Genomic DNA, 22,844 nt, shown 5'->3' with positions numbered 1-22,844 from the left:
AAGGATAAAGCCAGGGGGAGGAGCCAGCACGGGTCTAAAACATTACGAGTTACGTATGTACCATTGAGTAGCTTCCCCTTATCGTTAATGTCAACCCAAGCCCCTGAGAGTAGCGCTAACAAAAATGTCTGTGCTTTATGAAGTACTTCAGTTGCCCACACTCCTCCGAAATGCAGGCTGCCTTGGTCGTGAAAGGGTCTTACTCTTGACCCCCGGTTAAATACCATTGTGCGATGTTTCCTTAACTGCATGGTTTTGTTATTCTTCAGAAAAACCAGACACTTACAGAAAGTAAAAACTTCTGTGACAATATTTGTTTTGCCTTTTTTCTTTCTTTTTTTTCTTTTTTTTTTTTTCTTTAACTTGTTACTTCAAAGATATTCTTCCCCCCCTTTCTTAGTTCCTGGTTCTGGTTCTCACATGGCTGCCTCTGCTTGTCAGCATTCTTTGAGCGGTTTCCTAGCAACTGGAAAACAGAGGGATGCAAGGAAGACTGATCTACACCTAAAGCCAAAGGCTTTGCACACGGTCTCAAAAGAGCGACCGCACTCTTTAGTGGACCTTAAGGCCTATAAAGACACAAAAATTTTAGTGGCAAAATTTTTGGAACATTCAAACTGTAATCTCCCTCCAGAAGTACGGCATGTAGTGAACAGCATCCGATCAGTGATAAAATCTGATGAGAGACACATGGAAGAAGCCATCTTCAGTGCCAACATTATAGACCAGGTAGGCCGCCTACATCCTAGAGGTTTGTACAGCCATGATAACACGTACCCTACCAAAATGTTTTTACAGTTTTAACGACTTCAGGCAATTCCTACAGAAGTTCTTTTATTATAACATGGCTTTAGTAAGAAATAATTAAGTTATTGGGCAGCAGTGCCTGTTACACTGACCCACTCCTATAAATGCATGTGAAGTTCCTCAGCTGGACCCAGTAGTATCCTAGGAGATCTATAGGGAACCGATACACACTGATAATATTTCCAACTTCTTTCTGTACCTGGGACTGTTCCATACATGAATTGATGTTTGTACACGGAGATGCACAGAACTGACTCGATCTGTTGATTTGTCGGGCAAACGTAGATGTGTATGGTGTAAGCTACCAGCTGAAAAGCATGGGTGGATAGAAAAGCAGGGCCACAGATTCACGGAGTGGAAGGGGTTGGAAGGGACCTCTAGAGTTCATCTAGTCCAACCCCCCTGCCAGAGCAGGATCACCTAGAGCAGATCACACAGGCACAAGTCCAGGCAGCTTTGGAAAGTCTCTGGGGAAGGAGACTCCACCACCTCTCTGGGCACAGAACAGGGCAGTTTCCCTTACTCCTGGCTAGAAGAATGATAATGACCCTTGCTATTTTTAAGAGAAAGACTTGAGAAATTGTGCTTTTCTAAACGAAGGAATAATGCATCTTCTCACCTGGAGTGAGAATAAAATGGGCACAAGGCTTGGAAGGGAATTAGTAGTGGCAGCAGCTTTTATTAGCCAGAATAAGTCTTTTTTGCAGTAAGAAAGGTGATGAATCACACCTTGCTTGTATCGTTACCAGGATGTTAGCTGTAGAAATGAAGTTCCTTTCACGCTGTCGGATTTGAAAAGCAGAATGCTCTTAGCCCTTACTAACCCATTTAGGGTGCCTGTAGGGTTTCCACAGAGCTGGACAGGCAAACCAGGATACACACATCTCCCCCCTTTCTGAGATAAGTATTAAAACAGGATGTAATAGCACTTAACCCGCCCGTGAGATGGTGTGATCTGGGCATGACACATACAGCAGTGAGTAAAGCTTGCCGCAAGTTTGTTCTGGCTAACGAAGAAGTAGCACTGTATCAGTCACCTCTGTAGTCACAGGGGTAGAAAACCAGTACTATCACACATACTTAACATCCCATAGTGACGCTCTGTTAACATTTTTATTGCTTTAAAAATGTATAGGTTATTAAATCCTCGGAGTTGCGAACAGTTTTCTTTAAATGGAAAAAACCATAGTTTCTCACAAAGCAGTATAAAGAAATCTGAGTGGTGATGTAGATCATAAAACCAGAAACCTATGGCCCAGTTTTTATCCTGTGTGGATTGCTTGGATCCAATGAGATGAATGTTGTCACATTAAAGAAATAATTCTAGTAGGGTGTTTTTTTCCCCAGACGAAAACTGTTATTAATTAGTGGAAGTCCAGGGCATCCCAGCAATCTACGCAAGTCCCAGAATTTTTGGTAAAATAGTTGTATAATTCAGATTTGTGAAGTAGCTGGGCAGTTGTATTAACTGTTGGTTTACCAGACTTGCAAGGTTTTAGTCTCTTCTACCCTCAGCAAAGCTGGTGATGCATCCCTTTCTCCTGAACAAACAGATGAGTTGAATTTGCTCCAAACTTGCCTGTGTCGTTATAAGGCAGAGCTGCCGCCTTTTCCACAGGTTCCCTTTTCCTTTGCGTAAGCGCGTATTTGTTTGTGCCTCTGCGGAGTCAGCACTGCAGCACAGGTAGGAGGCCTGATGCCTTTCGAGCCTGACTGCCTTCCAGTAGCCAGCCCTCAGCCGCGCCAGCTGTAAGAACCGGAGAAGTGGGAGGGTCATGGATGGCCGCATAAACACCCACCTCCCCTGGGAGAGCTCCCCCATTAGAGGAACGAAATGATACGCGGGGACCGGAGCACTCAGATGAAAACATCTCTCACCCTGTCTTCCCCACTTCCTTCTCCATTCCTGCCCTCTAAACAGGTGATTACAAGTTCCCAGCAGAACGTGAATACCTCTAGAAAGCGACTTCAAGAAGATCTTCATCTCCAGAGCTGTGGTGCTCTGAGCTCTCCAGTTGCCTTCTTACGCAGGTCCCGTATCGCTCGCAGCTTCGAGCGGGACAGGCCCCACAGTTTAATTGGAGTTTGCCGGGAGACCATCCTTTGAGGAGATTTGCAGGTATGTGGTTGCAGCAAAGAGAATGAAGGAAGAAACCAGGACTGGGAAAAAGTGTCTTTCTTTGGAATTCCACTTTTTTCCAACAGCAGGAAGAGAATCCCTGTTTTTCTGAATGTAAATTTCAGCCCTGATTTTTGCAAAATTTTAACGGATTTCATAGTAAAGTCATAACAAATGTTTTCCCAGCCAGAAATGCATTTATTCCACTGCACTTCCAGAAATGCTGCTGATGGTGCTGAGCATTTCTTGAAAACCACTGCAAAACCGCCAAGAGACCGGCTGTACAACTTAAAAGTTGTGTTTACTTAATGTACCTCAAAGTGTTTTAACTGATCAGTGTTTTAATAAAAAGTATTTCTGGACTTTGCCTTTTCAACAGCTGATTTGGGTAGAAAATGTCAAGGCGATTCACACGCACATACAGTGCTGCCTCTAATCCATCTTTCCAGCGTCTTTCATGGCAGCTATACCTGATCTGTCCTCTTCAAGCTGCTCACGCACCACCCGCCTGCTCCCCCAGTATGCTGCCCTTTTACGTTACAGGAAAGGCTGCGGTGGGGCTTATTTTTGCTTTGTTCTGAACGCTTACAAGTTTTAGTGGAGTAGTGGGTGCTGCTGAACACTGGCCTTTAACTGCTTTGTGAGCTGGTAGAGAAGGAGTCTTTGAAATTCTGCATTTCCCAAAGGCACATTCCCCAAACTCCAAAATTGCAACCTGAGTGGAAGCCAGGTGAATTTTTATCTAGCAGAGCCTTCAACACTTTTTCAAAAGTAACTGTTACTCCAATTAGTAGTTTTGACAGTCGTATTACTAAAACATGTCCTTGTGGTTCTGCTGCGTTTATGATTTATTTCACACTGATCTCAAGAACGAAAAACCCCACCCCCAAACCCCACCAAGTATCAAAAAGTAAGTATCGTTGACGCTAATTGAATTACCAGCATGAACACAGGTCTGCCAGCAACGTCTTCCAGTGCAAGCTTCGTCCTGGCTCTCTCAGAGGACATTGGAAAGGCCTTAAACAAAAGGTTCTCAGAAAGAGCCTACCACAGGCTGACGTTTCAGGGGTTTAATTTTTTTGCAGCAGTGCTTGTCAGCAGCATTAGTTTCCATTTGAGGTTTAATCATACACTGGTTTCATTTGTGTCACTCTGAGCTGGGCAGACATCCTGTGAAAAGGTCACAAAGGAATGTAGCTGAAGATGGGTAGTGTAAGTTTTACAGAATCATCCATTTTAATGTATTTTAATTATAGCATGCTTCTGTACTGATGTGAACTCACAGTGACATCCAGTGGCAACAAGGTATGCTACCTGAAAGCCTCTACTCTCAAGGTAATAATGATACACCAGTTCCTAAATCAAGAGATTAATTCCCTTCTAAAAAAATCTGTGACCTTTGCAACTGCACTTAGATGAAGAATTAAATGACCTCCTACTTGGATTTTTTTACTACGTAAACTTACACGACAAAAAAAATAAGCAAGCTTCCTTTATTGTTCCAGATTTATTAGTGATAGTAGGTTAATTCTTTCCTAAGGTCAGTTGCATGCAACACACTACTCCGTGAAGTACAGTCATCTAAAGCTCTTTAGTTACTGCATGGTAAGGCTTTTTAAGTCACAGTGTATTTTCTTCAAGGCCTTGGCCAAAAAAAAATCTAGACGAAAAGTTACACCAATTAACATTTATCTGGTAAGGAATACAACTTTACTACTAGGGTTTTTACCTACACACAGTCTAATAATACTGCTGATGGTGCTAGGTTATTTGTCCAAACAATTTACATTCAGAACACATTGCCTTAGGAATAAGAATGCTGTATAAAAGACAGAAACAGGTAAGCATGGCTTTCCCCTTTTGAGCTAATAGAAACAAAAAGGTAATATGCAAAAATCAAAGAAAAAGACCCCCAGCCCAACACATACATTACACAACCTGTGCAATAAGTCATCCATGAAATAACTCTGTTAAATCATAAAAATCACAAGCATTAAAAATAAATATGTATCTAAATAAATATTTTGATTTTAATCTTGTGGCAATTATTCTTTATTGAGCATCCGAAACACTTGTTACAAGTTTATGGTCACACCTTGCCAAACAGGTTACACTTGTCATAACAATACCAAGTACTACAGTGGTTTTCTTTACATGAGCATCTAAAAGCTTGAACTGCACACATTCCTTTCCACTGAAATACCATCTATTCAGCACCAGGTTTAAGATGAAGCAAAGCCATCAGCATTGGACCATTTTATGGGACTGGGATTTATTTTTTAACTCGAGGCAGCCATAACTTCCCCTAACTGCTTCTCCTTGCCATTTCCTGCAGTCTCATTCATCAAATATCCACATTCACCGTGTTATCAAACAAGACAGACATACATACGTCACTTCACATAAAGGTTACAAATAAATATGTTTGATGAGAAAAGAGTTTAGAAGATGTTGCAAAATACCTCAGTGTCTTACAAAGATTTCTGTCAGCGATTACTGTCCTTGACCATCCTCCTCATCACTTTTTGGCAAAGAAATAAAAAGGAAGGAGAAAAAAGGCAGAGACACCTGTCTGTTCCTTGTCTCGGAGTCCTCAGGTCAGCTTCAAAGCCTTTCCTTCATACAAAATACAAAATTCTCTTCAGCTACGAGGGCTTCAGCTTCGATGGAACCATCTGGTTACTCTGCCGCAGGAGAGCCGCGCGCTAGATGTACAGGGGTGTCTCCTGTCCGGTCAGAAGCCTGAACATGGCAGCTGGCATGGTCTTCATGTGAATCTGTCAGTTGGCGTGCACAGGAATTAACAGAATCGTTACTAGTTGGAAATGACCCCTAAGGCCCAACCTGCCCCCCCCCCCGGGGTGTGTGTGCCTTTACTCTCCGGGTTGCTATAGATGTGAAAGCTACCAAAGCTGCTCGTTCAAAAGTCTGCTTCTGGCAAGCTGCTTTGCCGTGCTTGCTTTTTTTGTGCGTTCGGGGTTTTTGAAATGACAGCAGAACGCACCACTGTATAACCGAAAAGACACCAAAACGCTTCCTACTGTTCTGCCCTGCTCCAGTTACGGCCTCTAGAAAAGCAGCAGCACCGACCTTTCTGCAAGATCACCCTGCTGTTGTGGTATTAACTGAAGTTACCTTTTCCTTCTCTCTCCCTTCCCTGCGGGACGGTCACTTTGTGCGTATTTTCTCCCAGCTGAAGTATGATCCTCTGAACACAAAACCTGGACCTCATCACCTGATACTTAAATCCCGGCTGAGACTTCGGTGGAAGTGTTTCTCTCCCGGCGAGTGTATTTAAGTTCTTTCTACACGGAATCTGTGATGTGTCGGGGCTAACAGCATTAAAGGTGTCAGGAGTTGGATCAGAAACGCAGTAGCAGCTCTAAGTGCCCCTTGGACAGCGCCAGGGGAAGGTAAACTGTGCCCCTGACACCACGGCGACCCGCACCAGCCATACACTGCCATGATTGCCTCGGTCTCTTCGGGTGGAAAATGAGAGCTTGGTGCTGTCCCTACGCATTTAGTGAGGTCTTAAGCAGCGAAGAGGTACCAGAAAGGTGCGGAGGTTCTTTTGAAATCCACAGCTTTGTTCCTGCCCATGCGCATGTCCTCTGTTTTGTCAAGTACCGTTTTCCACAGAAGAACAAGTTACCTTTGACTTCTGGAAAAGGAACCAGTGGAGGAACTGGCCGGGGTTGTGTATGATGCTACCACTAAGTTCAGTAGGATCGTGATAAACCGGAGGATCTTGCTTGCTCACGGCTGATTTCGCTACGAGTACTGGAGAGAGAGGGCTTAGCTTTTCCCAAGGTAAGTCGGAAATGTCCAGGGGAAATGAAATCATTGAAATGCCTATCAATTTGAATCTCTCAGCTCTCTGAACAATGCTGTAGTGATAAGCCAAGAGCCATTTTCACAGCTAGTGTGCTTGTGCCATTTCTTCCCTCGACTGATTGGTTTAATTCAAACAGGAGGTTGAGGGTTCAGAATCATATCAGGAACTCTTGGAAATGAAGGGGAAAATGCAGTGAATGTGCATCTCGCTGTTAAAAATATGTTCTGGTAACATTTTTTGGAGCTGAATTCCAGTGTACTGCGGTGGTGGTTTTAATACTATGTTAAGACACACTTCATCTGAAAACAGTATGCTTTCAGCAGTTGTACTTCCTTGATTAAGTATTTAATTGTTTACTTACCTCCCCCACTGAATTAGACAGTGCTTGTACTATCTTCTCATGAGCTGTAGCAACAACGCTTTGTCCATTGATCTCAATGATACGATGTCCTACTCTTACCCCTCCCCTCTCAGCTATTCCACCTCGCATCAAGCTGCAAATCTGCCAAGAGAATGCAAAGTTTATTCAAGTTTAGAACTGTCATAATGTTGCAGTCACTAAGACTTAACACCTAATAACGAGCGGTGACACCGTAAGGATTCCAGAAGATACCTGTGGAAAGCATTAAGCAACACTGTGAGTTTTCAAATGTTGGTTTGGTGGGGTTTTTTACAAAATTTCTGCAAATTACAATTTTTTGTTTTCATTCTTGTGGGCTGGGTACCTCCAAATACCCAACACAGTGACAGAGGTAGCAGCCATGAAAAAGTGATGTCAGGGGGATTATGTCGGGATAGGAGGAGAAAGTGATTTTAAATATTTCCGCCTCTGCCACCTGGACTCCTCTGCAGACTACCACATTATTCTTTCTGAATGATGGAAAATATAAAAGTGCTAAAGTAAAAATTTATCTACAACAGCAATTTTTTCATATTCATGGAAAAAAAATTGTATGAAGCTTAACCCTTACCCTGCACAAACACTAGTTTGTAGAAGGGTCACAGAGATACAAGGAAAGATCTACCTCAGATATACAGAAGAAATTGTTTACAATGAGGGTGTTGAGACACTGGAAAAGGGTGCCCAGACAAGTTGTGGAGATGTGCACAGGCAGGCTGCATGTGGCTGTGAGCAACACGGTCTAGAGGATGATGTCCCTGCCCATGGCAGGGAGGTTGGGCAAGGTGATCCTTAAAGGTCTCTTCCACCCAAGCCCTTCTAGGAGTCTGAGATGTGCAAATTCTGTTTCTTTTTACAGGCTGTTCTCAGCACAGAGAAGTGTGACGCCTTGTTTCCTGTGCAGGTTGGCAAAGGGCACTCTGCTCTCTGGAGCCACTGCTCCTCGCCACGTGTTACAGTGCTGTTACAGGGAGCTTAGGACGATGGCGGCAAGTCAGGCCCCTGTTTCAGCCGGCAGCTGCAGGTACCAGGAAAGAACGAGGCACAAGGTTTGACTTTTATGCCCCTTACAACAGGGGAATAATTCTCCAAGAAGAGTTATGTTCACCAGGCACAGTCCCAGCAGATACTGCCACTCTAAAAATAGGAGGTTGCAACATGCGTGGCGTACAGGCAGAAGGAAAAATCTCAGCAGCGCGTAAGGCAGATAATGTACATATAGCTTGAGTCTCTGGAACTCAGCAGAGCTTAGGGCTGCTGAGATTTACCTTTTGTTTACTGGGAAAACCTTGGGGTCTTGGGGGAAAGGAGTGCTAGGTGCAAGGATGGCTGTTGCTGCAGTTACTGTCCATGGCTAGAATCCTATGCCAGGAACTACTATTTGCTGAAATGTGGTAACTTGCTCAGAGCTAAATACAAGTATGACAAGATGTGGCTTGTGTCCCAGTGAGTTTGTAATCAGCCACTTGGTATGTGGGGAGATGGCCAGGCTGGAATATATTGCAGGTGAAACATTGTGATTGACCAGAATCTTTTCTGATGGACTTCTATGGATAGAGGCACCATCCCCTTGACAGAATCCCAGCCTGAATGTCAGTCATGTACAGATATTGTTGCAGGCTGTCTACCTTCTAATCTTACAGCTGACAAGATAAGCTGCACTACACAGATCTGCTCTTCTATAGAAAGTTGCTCAGTTCACCTCGCTGCCAGAGTAACAGCTTGCTCCTTGCTGTTGGGGATTGTGTGCAGTAATCTGAAAGGAAAAAAAGCAGGATGTGCCAAAAGAAACCCTGTAAACACATTTTTCACAGTATAAAAGAAAATACAGAGACAGTATAGCCAGCTGAATTACAAGCTTTCAGACTAATGGAGACGTGGCCTCTCACCCCACTGGCATAAAGGGAAGGAGAATGGCTTGGATATCCATCCAGAGCGCTCTTTGTCGCATGGCTCGCAAAGCCCTTCGAATACTGTCAGTGAACTTCTTCCTAGTGGCCTCAGACGTAGGAATTGGTCTCTTCATTCAAGCGTGTGATCCCTCTGCAGGGCAGGGAGTCAGCCTCCTTTTTGCGAGCCTTAACTGCTTTAATGAGGTAAAAGGAGAACGAGACACAGAGCCCAGGTGGCTCTGCCTAGGCTCACAGATCCTGTTCAGCGAGAGACAGCGCAGATGAAGGCAGATATGCTGTACCTAACGCACACTTTTACGGGGCTCCTGCATTTGCAGGAGAAGACTCAAGCAGCCTGCAGACCTTTGTCTCCAGCCAGGGGAGCTACGGCACGTGAGGCTGGCAACTTTAAGCTGAGCAGTACCACTAAGTAAGTGTGATTCTACTCAGCCAGGATTGCTTAGCCTGCTATACTTGTGAACATGGTGACACCTAGAATATCATTAAATAACGTTTTATTATTTAATATTAAGTCACCTTTTTACAAGGGCCTGTAGTGACAAGACAAGGGGGAATGGCTTTAAACTGGAAGTGGGGAGGTTTAGATTAGATATCAGGAAGAAGTTCTTCCCAGAGAGGGTGGTGAGGCATTGGAACAGGTTGCCCAGAGAAGCTGTGGATGCCCCATCCCTGGATGTCTTCAAGGCCAGGTTGGATGAGGCTTGGAGCAACCTGGTCTAGTGGAAGGTGTCCCTGCCCATGGCAGGGGGGGTGGAACTAGATGATCTTCAAGGTCCCTTCCAACCCAAACCGTTCCATGATTCTGTCAAAGCATGACAGAATGACGGATCTGGATCTTGTAAGCAAGAGCCTATACTCCATTTACGGTGTAAACGGAAGGGAAAAAAAAAGGGGGGAGGGGAAGGAGCAAACCATACTGGTTCAATCCATGCAGATGTTCCCGATTCTGCAGTGTCTTAAGACAAACTGCAGTGCACTAGATGTGAAACTTCACCAGCTTCACAATGTTTGATTGCAACCACCCATTGTGTGGCAAAACACGATGAATAGAACAGTCCAAGGCAAACTGTGTGAATGCCTTAAACGTAACCTATTAAACCAAGTTTCTCCTCATCTCACTCCTGTATTACTCTATTTAAACCCTGTGTATTTTTCCACAAACAGTTTAAATATAAACAAAGGCAAGGAAGAAAGAGCAAACTGTCCATTCTGTTAAGTCTTACCTAGTTTTACTGTATTTTTAGATAATTGTGCTAGGCTAGGGATGGGGCAGAGGAAGCTAGACTGGGAAGTGGCACATGATCAGCAGTAACACGCTGACTTTTCATCATCTAGGAAACAAGATGATGTGATAAGAGAGGACCACTTGTATTTAAATATCCTCATTTTTAAAGACTTGTAGCACAATGATTTTCAGGAGGTTGCAGACAGCTCACCCTATGTTCACCTCCACATCACAGTGTTCATCCTTGTTTCATATGCATGCACACTACTACTACTTTTTCTTACTGCTTTACGGTTCAAATTTTAGGTTCCATCTACAAATGTGCAATGAGGCTACACCAGTAGCTTTCCAGAGCCACGCCGGCATCATTAGTGCAAGAGGAAATCTGCAAAATTAACGCTCTGATTTCTGCTGTTGTGCTGTTTCCGCACTAGAACTTCCAACAGCTGGCACTACTCGTGCTCCGTGAAGCACAACTTCAGGCTCTGCCTTAATGAAATGGTCCAGAATACACAAAGGAAACGGCCACGTGCAGCAGCCCAGTCGGGCGCTGCATCTTCCTGATAGCCTATGCACGCCAAGCCCAGCTCAGGAAGTACCCTTCTGGGCCCAGGTTGTTCATGGCCAGTCCCCAGTGCAGCTGTGCACCCTGCACGGGCGAGATAAGCAGGGCGAAAGGGAACCACCGCACAACTGCTGGCAGAGGCAGAGAACTAAGCCCTGTCATAATTTATAACAATTGCTGGCAGCTACAAAACCGCTTTTCAGAAGTTCAGTGTCAAAATACCAGAGAGTCGTACTGTGCAGAGTCATATTTTCACATGTTAAGTGAAGTAAGAGAGGGTTTATCTGAGAAGGTACAGGCCCAGAAGCTTGTCTCTGTAGCAGCCTAACACAAGATGTTCATCTCTCCTTTTTGCTCCTTGGCTTTCAAACACAGACTCTACATAAATGAAATGTGTTACAAGGCTTGCTTTTTTTTGTTACCTGAGAAGGATTTTTATTATGAATCTGGTAAACTTCATAGTGGGTGTCATTTAAATGTTGCTCGTTTAACTGGAATGAATGATGACCATTCATGAATATGACAAATGAGCACTAGATGGAGCAAGCCGTGAAAGACAACCATCACAGTCCCCAGAATTTACTAAACTGAGGTGCCAGTTGTGTGGAAGATGATGAGCTGGGCTGAGATGAATAGATTGTCTCTCAGACGCCGTAACTGCTTCTGTCCATGTGAGGACCTGATACACTGCATCTAATCCTCCTCCCCTGATTCTTCTCCCCAGCTCTGACCCACCCCCCAGTGCTGTGACAGGCTCCTAAAAAGAGGTGATAAACACACCATAGTCTTGCTCATTGTTCCTTAGAGATATTTTCCTCTTTTAATCCTAGCACCAGCCGAACATGCTGGATTTATGAAGGAGAGCAATTAGGATATAAACCAGTGCCTCATACAGTATTACACGCTGTTCTCACCACCCTCTGTGAGATCTGGTAAAACCAGATCCCATCCCTTTTACCCTTTTTATACCAAGATTCTTTATACCTTTTTATACCCTTTTTATACCAAGGATTTGCTAACACAGAGTGAACTACCTGCAATAGCCATACCCACCTAACACACCGGCAGGTGAAAGGGGATTAAGCACAGGCAGAGGAGGACAGAAATAGACCCCACCCCTGATGGTTCTGTATTTACAGACCTCTCTCTACTGAGGTGTCAGAGCATTAATCCCAAATGTGACAAATACTTCAACCCTCTGCTTCTAAAGGATGGCAGCCTGGGGTAGGTGTCACTTCAGAGTGCTGCCCGCTGGACCAAGGCTTGTAGCAGTGTTCTTTATCCCAATCTCTGCTGTGAACACACCATGACAGGTGATCTTGGGTAGGAGCACTTCAAACTTAGGTACAACAGTAACTTAGACATGGCCAGCAGAGCTGAAAATCCCTAATGAGCCATCTGTTTGCTAAAGACCCATAAACCATATCCTAGAGAGTTACCTGCTACTTTTCCAAGGGTGGCAAACAGGTATCTGGCAACTTCAATCGATGAGTTCCCCAGAACAGGGGACCAGAGCCCACAGTCCTTTGTGATGTGGATTTCTGTGTGAGCAGCCTGATTTTTTTTTTTCCTAGACTGGAGGAAGAGGAGATGGTGATGGTCCTGCACTACAGACAGTCCCTAATGCTAGTATCAGCCCCCAGAAAGGCCAGGAGACTACCTGAGCTAGTTGCATTGGGAGTTTGCTTTGGAAAGGCACGGGAGATTTCCTTGGGAAGGAAGAACGGTGAAAGGAGGACCCTGAGCTGCACTGGTAAGTGTTACCTGCCATGTTCATTCTGCTGTTTGCTGCTGTTACTTACAGGGAAACTCTCTGCTTGCTGCAGAGAAGGGATACCTGGGCCTCAACCTATGCAAATACTTGTAGTGAGAGGTGTTTAGTTTTAACAATTACAGTCCCTTTTCCCCTGTCATGTGATCCAAATAAATTATGCACAGTGGAATACAAATTAGAAGTCTTACTGTGTGCTGAAATTTAAAAAAGAGAAGGAGGATCAGAGCTAAGATCAGACTGTTCTAATTGTAAAAACCTGGTTCAGCGTAACTGTTTTCCTTGCAATTGGCACACTAAGGACAGAGTTAGTTACACATGAATTAGCTGATCCAGATACAGCACCAAACAATGTGGACTATAAATCACGTGGCCGTAGTATGTAGGAAAATCCCTCAGGAATGGCAGTACTTGTTCTCCTGGTGTCCATCAGAGATGTGATTATAAGGTTTTGATTAATTAAGGTGTCACAGTACAAAAGTGAGATCATGAGCAAGGATTTTTTCAGCACCTTAATGTGTTTCTTGACCAAAAAAAAAAAAAGTAAAAAGGACCAACAAACAAACCCAAACCCCAACAGTCGTTGAACACAGAAACTTACAATTCCGTTCTGTACACTGAAGCCCAGCTGGTATTTCAAGTCGGGCCGTTTTATGAGGACAGTAGTAACAGGAGGACAGCTGACAATGTTCAATTTGACTTGCGTCTGGTTCTTGAGACCCTGTAGGATATTCCAAAAGTTAGTATTTCTGAAATGGATCTTAATTTGCTCTTTCATTAGTGGTTTTCTAATTGCAAGAGCGTAAAGCAGCTGATCTTTACGCTCAGAAAGATCACCTGGAGTTAGTAGAAATCTCTTGTTAACTGAGACACACATTTCTCCCTTTCATTTCTTTCACAAGCTATTTGGCCCAACAAAACAAATCAAAACTCTGCCTTTAATTGCTATAGAAACTCAAGAAAGCTTTCAAGAAACCCCAGAACTGACTTCTGCTTGCCCTTTACCAGCGCCTGGCTAATTGAGCTCCTGCCGCTGCTGTTCTTGGTCAATCTGCACAGCCATGAGATTTAGCGCCAGTGGTGAAAGACAGTGCAGTCTGAGATTCCATCACGCCTGGGGAGTCTTTGTATGTTCACCTGTGCTGTCCTGCAGTCTACCAGCCTCCGTTCATCTCACCTACACGGAGCCCCAAGCAGCATAGTAGAATTTAATCCTTGGATTTTAATTCGGAGGCTGTGGGGATGCCTGAAGCTTTAAAGATAGTAATTTAGGCAAGTTTTTCAGACCTGGCCTCATTTGTTACAGTCCAGTAACAAAGCTGAAGTCAAATTCTTCAGCCCTGAATTTTTGTACATTATCACCCCTGAATCTTTGTGTCTAATTCTACTTTTTGTTAACGGCAGATTACTTTTTTTTTTCAGTGATATGAAAAATTGTATCTGCTGGAAATCTACAGGGTTGCTTGTCAGAATATTACATCCCTGCTGACTTACAATCCACAGCGGGTAGCTGTAAGTTTGAGGTACCTTTATGATCCCTTGGCATGTTGCAAGAGGTAGACCAACTAAACTGGTCCCATTAATGGACATAATTTGGTCTCCAATGCTTAGTTTTCCCGAACGGGCTGCAGGGCCTCCATTCATCATGTTAGCCAGGATAACGGTGGGTAGAATGGATCCCCATCCAGATTCCACAATCACTACCCCAAGAATTTCTCCCTTCTGTTTTTCTAGCTGGAGCTGCAATTAAAAAGGAAACAAGCAAATAAAAACATTTTTGACTTTGATTCGTCTCAATTGTTCCTAACAACATCTACAAATTACAGAAAGAATTCTATTCATTGCCATTAGGTAGTGGCGTGACTTCACAAACGCTGTTAAGCCGTGTAACACGTACCTACTCTTTTCAGGGGTATCCTCCAGTTGTTTGTTGGCGGTAAAATAGGTCCTTATAATAAGCAAAATCTAACACACTGCTTAGCTATCGAAAGTGGTGGAACTGCATACCAAATGCACGAATGCCAAAGCAGTTTTTACCCTTGGAACCTGGCAGCTGGGGGAGGCTGTAACATTCTGTGGCTAAGGCAGTGCCTGAACACAAGCTGAGTTCAGATGCACCTCTGCCATCACTGCTCAGGTTGTCTCATGGTCTCAGGGTTTGTCTGTCCTTGTTTTTGGGCAAGGACCTCTTGACTGTCGTCATTAACACAGTTACATTCCTGTTAGGTACTTGTCCCTGGCACATTATTCTAAGATCCCTGATGTAAACGATGACTCCTCAAACACGCTGATGTTAACTGCTCAGCAATCAGCATGGCTAACCTTTACAGAAGAGGAGTAAGAGTTTACATAGAGACCATACTCTTTAAGGAAATACTGGGAAATACTTTCTTTCAAAGGTGGAAGGACAGGGACATCTGTGCGTACAGGAATTGCGAAGCTGACTTTGTCAAAACTGTTGATCAAGGCTTTGAACCAACCAGTGTGCCAAAACTCTGTCATTGTTCAAACATTCATAAACCAATTAGAAACAAAGGTGCCACAACAATAACGACCTTTTTAATCGCTTCAAAATGCGACACGTGTATTTCTTTTCCGATTCCAAGTTAAACCAAGATTTGTTCAACTCAGTTTTCCCTTGTTTGCTACCAGAGAAATATTTTGTCAGGCTTACATGCACGCGGCAGCACTTTACTGATACGTAGTGACTGTGGTCAGCTCGTACCCTTTCTATCTGCAGGGACAGGTGAAAAACGCGCTCTTCCCAAGAACGCGTGTGCTGTACAAAATGAGCCTGCAATCCTAGAAGAAGTAAGCATGAGCAGGAAAGCTGTGACTGAAGGATTAGGCAATGTAAAATGTGAAATATAAGGCCTTTGTACAGAGAGAACCCATTACATCCCAAATCAAATGTAGTTACACTTATGTAATTTGGGGCACTTAAGGGAAATTCTTGCTTTTCCATGCATTATGCATGTGAAACTCCATTTTACATGGCAGTTTTGCTGGTGTTCTAATAGGGGAAGAGAGATTGGCCTGCTCAGTGCCACAGCATCCCAGACTCGTGGTCCTTGTATCTGTCAAGTAAGAAATCACTTACAATGTGCATTATAACGCACTGTCATCGCTTTCTGTATCAGTGCACTGGTAAAACATAAAACCACCTTGCGCTGTGTACTGTGAACAGCACAGATCTTATGTATGTCAGATGTACTTTACTACTGTTTCAATCAGCAGAAGCAGAAAGACCCTGAAAATGAAAATAAAAAAATTCTAAAACTTACAGAGCTGATTTTACTAGCACAGCGTTGATGAATCGGCACATCCTGAAATGTAAAGTCACGGATCAATCTGAAATGAAATTCCCAAACTAGTTTACCTCTTTGCAGTTTTCTGAGTTGGAAAAGTGTATGAGGTCATCATTGTACATCTCTTGGGTGTTGATGATGTCACTGTATTCTTTCTGACTGAGATCCTCTGGGTTAATTCCATTGGCTCTTAAAAACTCTTGGTAAGCCACGCTGAAAGCCTGGCCAATTGACTGAGCTATCAGCTGTGCCTGGAATGTGGAATAAAACACAGCTCAGAAAGGACCGATGAATGGTTTACTACTGGAACCGTAAAAAACAAGAGAGATTGGATTTTTAAGAGAGTCAAAATAAAGGATCCTGCAAAGTTGCCAAGTTAGTATGAATATGAAGTCACTTTAAGGTCCGCTGTACAAAAAGAATCCATTGCATCCAAAATCAAATTCCATTTAAAAACCCTGCTGATCTCCTTTCATCAGGACATTGCTGTAGCAAGCAGCCATATGCTCCCTATCTACCCATTCCAACAAACACTGGGGAGTACTGGCTTCGTACCAAAACGGAACAGAGCGTACAGAAAAGACTGTCACAAACCCTGCTTCTGATCCCAGTGTATTTGCAGGAGTGATGAGAGACATGCCTTCACAGACATGTATGCACTGATGATTTTGGTTGCCATGTCACCTGCTGCTTCTCCATTCTGGTTTTACAGGGCTGAAAACACGGCCTCGGCAAACCATCTGCTCTCCTGTTACTGCCATGATACCTGTCTCATATTCCCGGCACGCCAGGAACAGCCCCACTTAGCCACTGCAGAACTCCAACAGCTACTTCCATTAACACCTTGCCTTGCAGTGTCAGGGATGCTTTCAAGAATGCAGCCGCAGCCCTGACTATAGCTTGTTCGTGTTAAGAACAACTGTTCAAAACCCCCCGTGTCTTCATTACGTTTTGAAACGCTTGTCTGCGCGTGCATTTGACTACAGCATGCACGCGATGACTTCCCATTTCAGCGGGCTGTAGAGCGAGTACAGCTGCTGAAACATTACAGTGGCTGCTGCCTGGATGTGTCAGAAGTATATATACATTAGAAAGAAACCTACAGAAACCAACAATGATGATAATACTAACAACTTGGCACATTCATCACACTGCCAACTTTAACGAATTAAAGAAATACTGGACTGCCACGAAATGTACTTTCTTGTTCCACTAGACGGCACTGGAACACAGAGAAATGGAGGTAGAGCTATATAAAAGGATCTCGTAGCCAACTTTTCTACACTTGATTTATTTTTTTTCCCTATTCTGAGTTTACTGCAGCTCACGGGAGAACGCAACACTGAGTTTCATGCGTTTCTGGTTTTCAGGTACTGTATTCTGTCATCGGGGATATGAGTGACTCCCAGTGATGTGAGGAGTTGTTAATTGCATCTTACAATGTAAGTCCCTAAAAATATTACCAACCAAACCTATAAAACTACTCTGGAAATGCAACGCAGTTTCTCAGACAGTAGGTACATGCTAAATGCATTATGAAGGGTTTTCTGGACAACACTGTAAAACTAAATCGTCCTGTAACCTCACCTAACAGTGTTTTCTTTGATGCTAAAAGTGGTTTTCTTATTTCACTGGTGCTGCAGTGCACAAAAGCACCAAACTGCTTGACAAAATGACTCTACAAAATCAAGGACTTAATTAGCCCAGCCAGTCACAAATTGTTTCTTCATATTTAAATTATCTTTTCAAATCTTAGAGTAAAAAGCTAGTAAGAACTTGCTACTCTTCTCCGAAAGCATAATTTCGGTCTTTTTATGCCATAAGATCCTCTGATATCCAATACCAAATTAGCCCTAAACCACTTCTTGTTAAAATTCTGTTTAAAAAAAGGAGAGACCACTTCAGAATTTAGTTTTTAATTTTCACTTGCACAAAAAAAGATGAAAAAATATGAACTGAAAAATAAACAGCTGAAGGTGTTCTTGAACATCAAAGGATCCAGCTGCAGGTTTGAGAGTACGTATCCTAACTACACCTCAGTAAGCCGTAAGGGAGTAGGGGCTGGGGAGAGGACAGCTTGTGCCAGGCCTGCCAAGCTGGTAGGTGTTCTCAGCAACTTGGCTTCAGTTCGAAAGAGGTCCAGAACAGTTCCACCTGCCTGCCAAGGGTCTGGAAGCATATGTGGGTCATTATGTGCCAACCCACTACGTTAAAGAATCCAATCCAGGATGAATGATCAATTTGATATCCCATAAATTAACTGTGGCCATGAATGGCTATTGACTTCCAGACAACTAAAGCATTTGGGGAAGCATTGTTGAAAGAACACAAGTGATTCTGTAACACATGAGACAAAGAGTGGATGTTTTGGGACTGTGGAGGAGACATGAATTTGTGGAGACAGAGAAGAGGTATGAATATGGACAAAAAACTGGCTAGCATTTCCACAGATTACCTGTAGCTTCAATCAGAAAAGAACACCACCAACAAAAATTCATTCAAGAAATAAGATGTAATTTCAGAGATAATCTAAATTAAGTAGGTTGTTTAAATAAATTTAATTCCATTTACTTACATCCTCTGATTCAAAGACATGGCATATCATTTTGTACTGCTTCTTTCCTTCCTGGGCACCAGGTGTTGTTTCAATACAGTCTTGAGAAGCTGATCTCGGCATGCGGCGTCGCGCCATTAAAACCACAATGTTGCCAATATCAGCGATGTAGGAGATGGTGCGCAGCGCATGATCCATCATCGTTTCCTGCATAAAGCAAGAGAAGTCAAGTCATTCTGCATGCCTGCTGTTGTTCTACAAATGCTGCATCTTCGCCCTCCTTGATGGCAATTTTAGTATTTTTTTCTGGCTCCCTACATATCTCAGAGCAACATCTCAGATATGTCAGGTCAGGGCGGGGAGCTGCTCTAGTGTCTGGGCTCACAGTCAAAGTCCGACTTCAGTCGATGTCATTAGGCTGCTGGTTTGGTTGTGCTGGGACAACTCAGACGAGTCGTTGCCTGTGAGAACAGTTCTAAGTGGAAACCTCTCCAAGCTTCATCCTAATGAACATTTCTTATGTAAGAACACATGAGGAGTACTAAATAAAAAAAGTCTTGAAACTTTCTCTATTTCAACTCCCGGTGCTCTGCATCCTTGTAATTACTTTAGCCTTTTAAACTCTTACTTTACTTTCTGCTGTTAGCAGGGAAATCCCAACCTGCTACTTCCTGTCTTTCTGACAGGACTATTTCATTATTGAGGGGCTTTCATTAAGTATTGGGTTGCCTTGGACAAATGAAAACTGCATCTTTGTAGTCAGAGAAGGATACGCTGTCACTAAACTTGCTTTATTTCAGATTTTACTATTTTATCTTTTGTTTCCATCTCCGGTTCATGCTTCTGTTAATTGTTCCTTACATAAACCAGCAATGAAGTCCCAGAAAGAAGAACCTTCAAGGACATTTTGTAACAGTTTCTGTGCACCACTAAGTATGAGCTCATAGTATAATTTTTATTATCTCTGAGCTCAGCATTAAGTATGAATAAATTAATGTGGCCCAACACTCAGCAGTCTCATTTTCACAGAAGTTTCTATATGTAAAAAACTTTAATAAAACAATGTATATGAGTGACATTGCTACAGTGATAATTTCAAAGGGTTTTGATATATTTAGGATTGCAAAGAAAAACATAATGACATACTTGTTTACACTTACGTTTTAGACAACTATTTGTACCTTCCTACAGGTTTTATTCAAGATAATGTATAACAACAACTTCTCTAAGTTCCCAGAACGGCGTCTTACTATGGAAGATGTTCCTTAATGGTAAGAACCTTTTAGGTTTAAAATGAGTTTTAGGAATGCTCACTTAATCAAGTTATCTGATTGACTGGACTTCCTGTAAATGCTTTGAAAAAAATCACTGTTACTGAAGTCTGTATGTAATTATGGACGAAGAGAAATTCTTATGGAATTAACTAACTTATGTTAGTAATGCTTATCTGGCAGGAATACTGGATGCTGCTTACATTAAAACCTTATGCTGAGTAGTATTAAGATGAAGCTTTCTGTTGAAACAAAGACCAAGAAAGTGCCTCCACACCAAGCTTTGTTAGCACTGTTTTCTATCATTTCTTTACATGTTTTGCTGTTGTAGAGATTAACTGCTGTCTTCTGTAAGAAACAGAAAGGGCCCATCTGAAAATTCCTTCCTGGAGAGTCATTGGTCAGTTTGGAGGGTTTTCCAGACTTTTATTTGCTGGAAAAAAACTTGAAACAACCAGAAGGGTAATCGTTTTATTGATGAAGCCAGGTGAGGATGTCCCCTTCTGCATCCCCTACCCCCAACAGCTAAAAACATTCACCAAATTCTGCCTGAATTGGAATAAACAAATCCTCATTATTCAATCAATTTGTTTTGCTTTACTTTGTCACCTCAATTAGTTTTAAGTCAGTATATTGCTTTCCGGCGTCTAAAATACCTTCGGTTGTTGGCCAAGACTGAGAGGGTCTCTGCTGCTTTTGGCATCCGCTCAGATATTTCTTATGTGAAGAAAGAAAAATTGATTACTTCCTTGTTGTTTTGTTTTGTTTTGTTTTGAACAAGTCCTTTTGGTTTTGTATCGGAATATCCCACTGAGCAGCACAAGGTCAGTTTTCATCTAACTCAATCATATTAGACAACTGAGATACTGTCCTTGCTGTCTCTGTGGAGGCAGGGCTTCCGTTGGTATCAGATCTTCCAAACAACCCTATAATTTGGTATGAGCTAATACATGATTTTCATCACTTATGTAAGCAGCAGCATCCCTTATATAAACAGCTAGGTATTAGTTTACCATTAGTTGCACAACTCTATAAGGCCTAAGAGTAATTTTTTTAAGAATTTCAGTACAATTGAACTTGACAGAGAAAGAAAAATATAAATAATCACTGTTTGCTAGAACCACCTGTCTTACCAAAGAGAATCACTACCCATAAAATTACTGTAATGATTCATCTCAGGCTTGAAATAAAATGTTCCATGCTTATCCCTAAACTATGAAAAGTGATGATGGTTAAGAGATGGTTTGGGGGCTGTCTCTAAGGGTTGTGTGGGCTCAGTAGGATTTATAGCACTTCTCTCAGTATGGAAAAATGTTTTATAATGGACATCTCAGCAGGATCTTGGGAGCTCTGCAGAGATAATTGCTTTTCAGCAGCCTGCACTAAGTATCCTGTAAGGGTGTAATCATACATGCAGTGTGCACAAGGGTGAATGGATGGGGAAAATGAGTGCATTGAACCTCACCTGCAAGAAGGTCTTCCTGTCCTTATCATCACACACAAGTTATTCCAAGGCTTTTTTGTGTTTTCCCCTTGTAGGGGTGAAAGCAGTCATTCCCCACTCCCTCCCACCTTTTTCCTGTCTAATGCAATGACAGTTAGGAATAAGGCAAATAATACACCGTGGCTGTAAACACATCTTTACTTTTGACTTATCTCGTGACTTTACTTTTTCCCTTCTCACTCCATATTCCATTTCACTCTATTTCCCATTACCATTATCTCATTTTCTCTCTCCTCCTTTGTTACTTTCCCACGAATCCCTCCATCTTGGCCAATCTACTCCTTTATTCTTTCCCTCATCCCTTTTGTAGTCCCAGCCATTCCATCCTGATTACCCTTATATATGTCCTTAGAAATTCAGCCTCTCTTTGCCTTTTTCAAAACCCCTGTTCTATCTTCTCCTGTCCAGGTTCCCCTTTCCCAGAATCTCCCTTCCTTTCTAAGCAACTCTTTTAGCATCCCATATGTTGTCCCTCTCGAAACCCAACAAACACCTGAAGGAGGAAAAGCTAAGCATTTTCCAAGCTTTCAAGTGCTGTAGTCCTGTGGGAGTGTGATTTAGACAGCCGAATGAGTCACAAGATGTTGTGGAACCAATCATCTACCCGAGGCTCTGCACCTACACACTGGTGACCTCCACAGCTATCATTTTCTCTGCTAGTTTTCCCAGCTGCTTCACTCCCAGCTTCTCTTCACTGAATGAGCAAGATGGGAGGGTCTGCTGTGATCTCTCTGCTGTTTCCCTGCACGGACCGCAAGCCCGTAGAGCTGCGGCAGGCAGGGAGGAATTGCTCTCATGAAGGCATGTGGCCAAACCTAAGGTTGCTTCTACCACACATACTAACAGGTGGGCAATGGGGCTGAAGGGATTGAGGAACTAAATGCATAAGCAACCAAAACATGGCAGGGGTGCCATTTCTGAGCGTTGCTGAGAGCAACAGAATCGCCAGAGCCGTCCCTGTTCCAATGTGACAACGCGCCTTACCGGTGCCACCCAGCATTTCGAACCCTGCTGCACGTCCTTCTGTAACTGACAGTTTTGTATTTTAAATCAGATGCTCCCTCACGTGAGCAATACAGTGCTACAGATGGATTAAAGGATGGGTGGCACGCTGCGGAAGTAGGTTTTATATAATTGATAAAGCCATGAAAGAACAGATTGTCTCTGCCAGCTGCCACACCAGCTGAAATAGGCCTGTGGTAATTACACCAGTCAGGAACTTCACTAGCATAGAAAAATATTACCAAGCCAGAAATGCAAAAGCATGCTGACAGCAATGCGAACAGGTCATGGGAAAGTCTCTTACAGCTCTCTGAAAGATCCACTAAAAAAAAGAAAAAACCTCCCCAAAAAACCCAAGACAAACACCAGGGAGCTTGTAATGATAATAATTTCTAATGTTGCTATTTTCATCTAATTGAACAGCTCCTGTTAGACACCATTCCTCATGGTGCACTGCATTTTATGACTGGAAATCTCAGGGGAATCAGGAGAATAAGATAACAGTTACTTTGACAAAGTGTTTATGGTCTGCCTCAAAGGCCTTTCCTTTTTTATTTTGTGAAGGGTTGG

At 42.9% G+C, this 22,844-nt stretch overlaps 2 protein-coding genes across 3 annotated transcripts in view; one reads left to right on the top strand and one right to left on the bottom strand.

Moving 5' to 3' along the window:
- Positions 1-2,973, top strand: part of FAM189A1 (family with sequence similarity 189, member A1) — a gene marked incomplete at its 5' end in the record, with an annotated part of 33,684 nt that extends 30,711 nt beyond the window's left edge. The window contains 2 exons of the mRNA XM_010150047.1: positions 401-729; positions 2,729-2,973. Of these exons, the coding sequence (XP_010148349.1) occupies positions 401-729; positions 2,729-2,914 (515 nt within the window). The remainder of the gene's footprint in view (positions 1-400; positions 730-2,728) is intronic.
- A 2,310-nt stretch (positions 2,974-5,283) lies between these two features.
- Positions 5,284-22,844, bottom strand: part of APBA2 (amyloid beta (A4) precursor protein-binding, family A, member 2) — a 41,085-nt gene continuing 23,524 nt past the window's right edge. For both annotated transcript variants that reach the window (XM_010150045.1, XM_010150046.1), the window contains 6 exons: positions 18,519-18,704; positions 16,015-16,194; positions 14,163-14,375; positions 13,237-13,356; positions 7,123-7,263; positions 5,284-5,703 (listed from right to left, as the gene is read on the bottom strand). In XM_010150045.1, coding sequence (XP_010148347.1) covers positions 5,632-5,703; positions 7,123-7,263; positions 13,237-13,356; positions 14,163-14,375; positions 16,015-16,194; positions 18,519-18,704 — 912 coding nt within the window. In that variant the 3' untranslated portion in view covers positions 5,284-5,631. The remainder of the gene's footprint in view (positions 5,704-7,122; positions 7,264-13,236; positions 13,357-14,162; positions 14,376-16,014; positions 16,195-18,518; positions 18,705-22,844) is intronic.

The sequence above is a fragment of the Eurypyga helias genome, unplaced genomic scaffold, assembly GCF_000690775.1.
Source record: "Eurypyga helias isolate BGI_N326 unplaced genomic scaffold, ASM69077v1 scaffold1584, whole genome shotgun sequence".
NCBI classification, from domain to species: domain Eukaryota; kingdom Metazoa; phylum Chordata; class Aves; order Eurypygiformes; family Eurypygidae; genus Eurypyga; species Eurypyga helias.
This window is presented reverse-complemented; position numbering and strand designations above follow the sequence as displayed.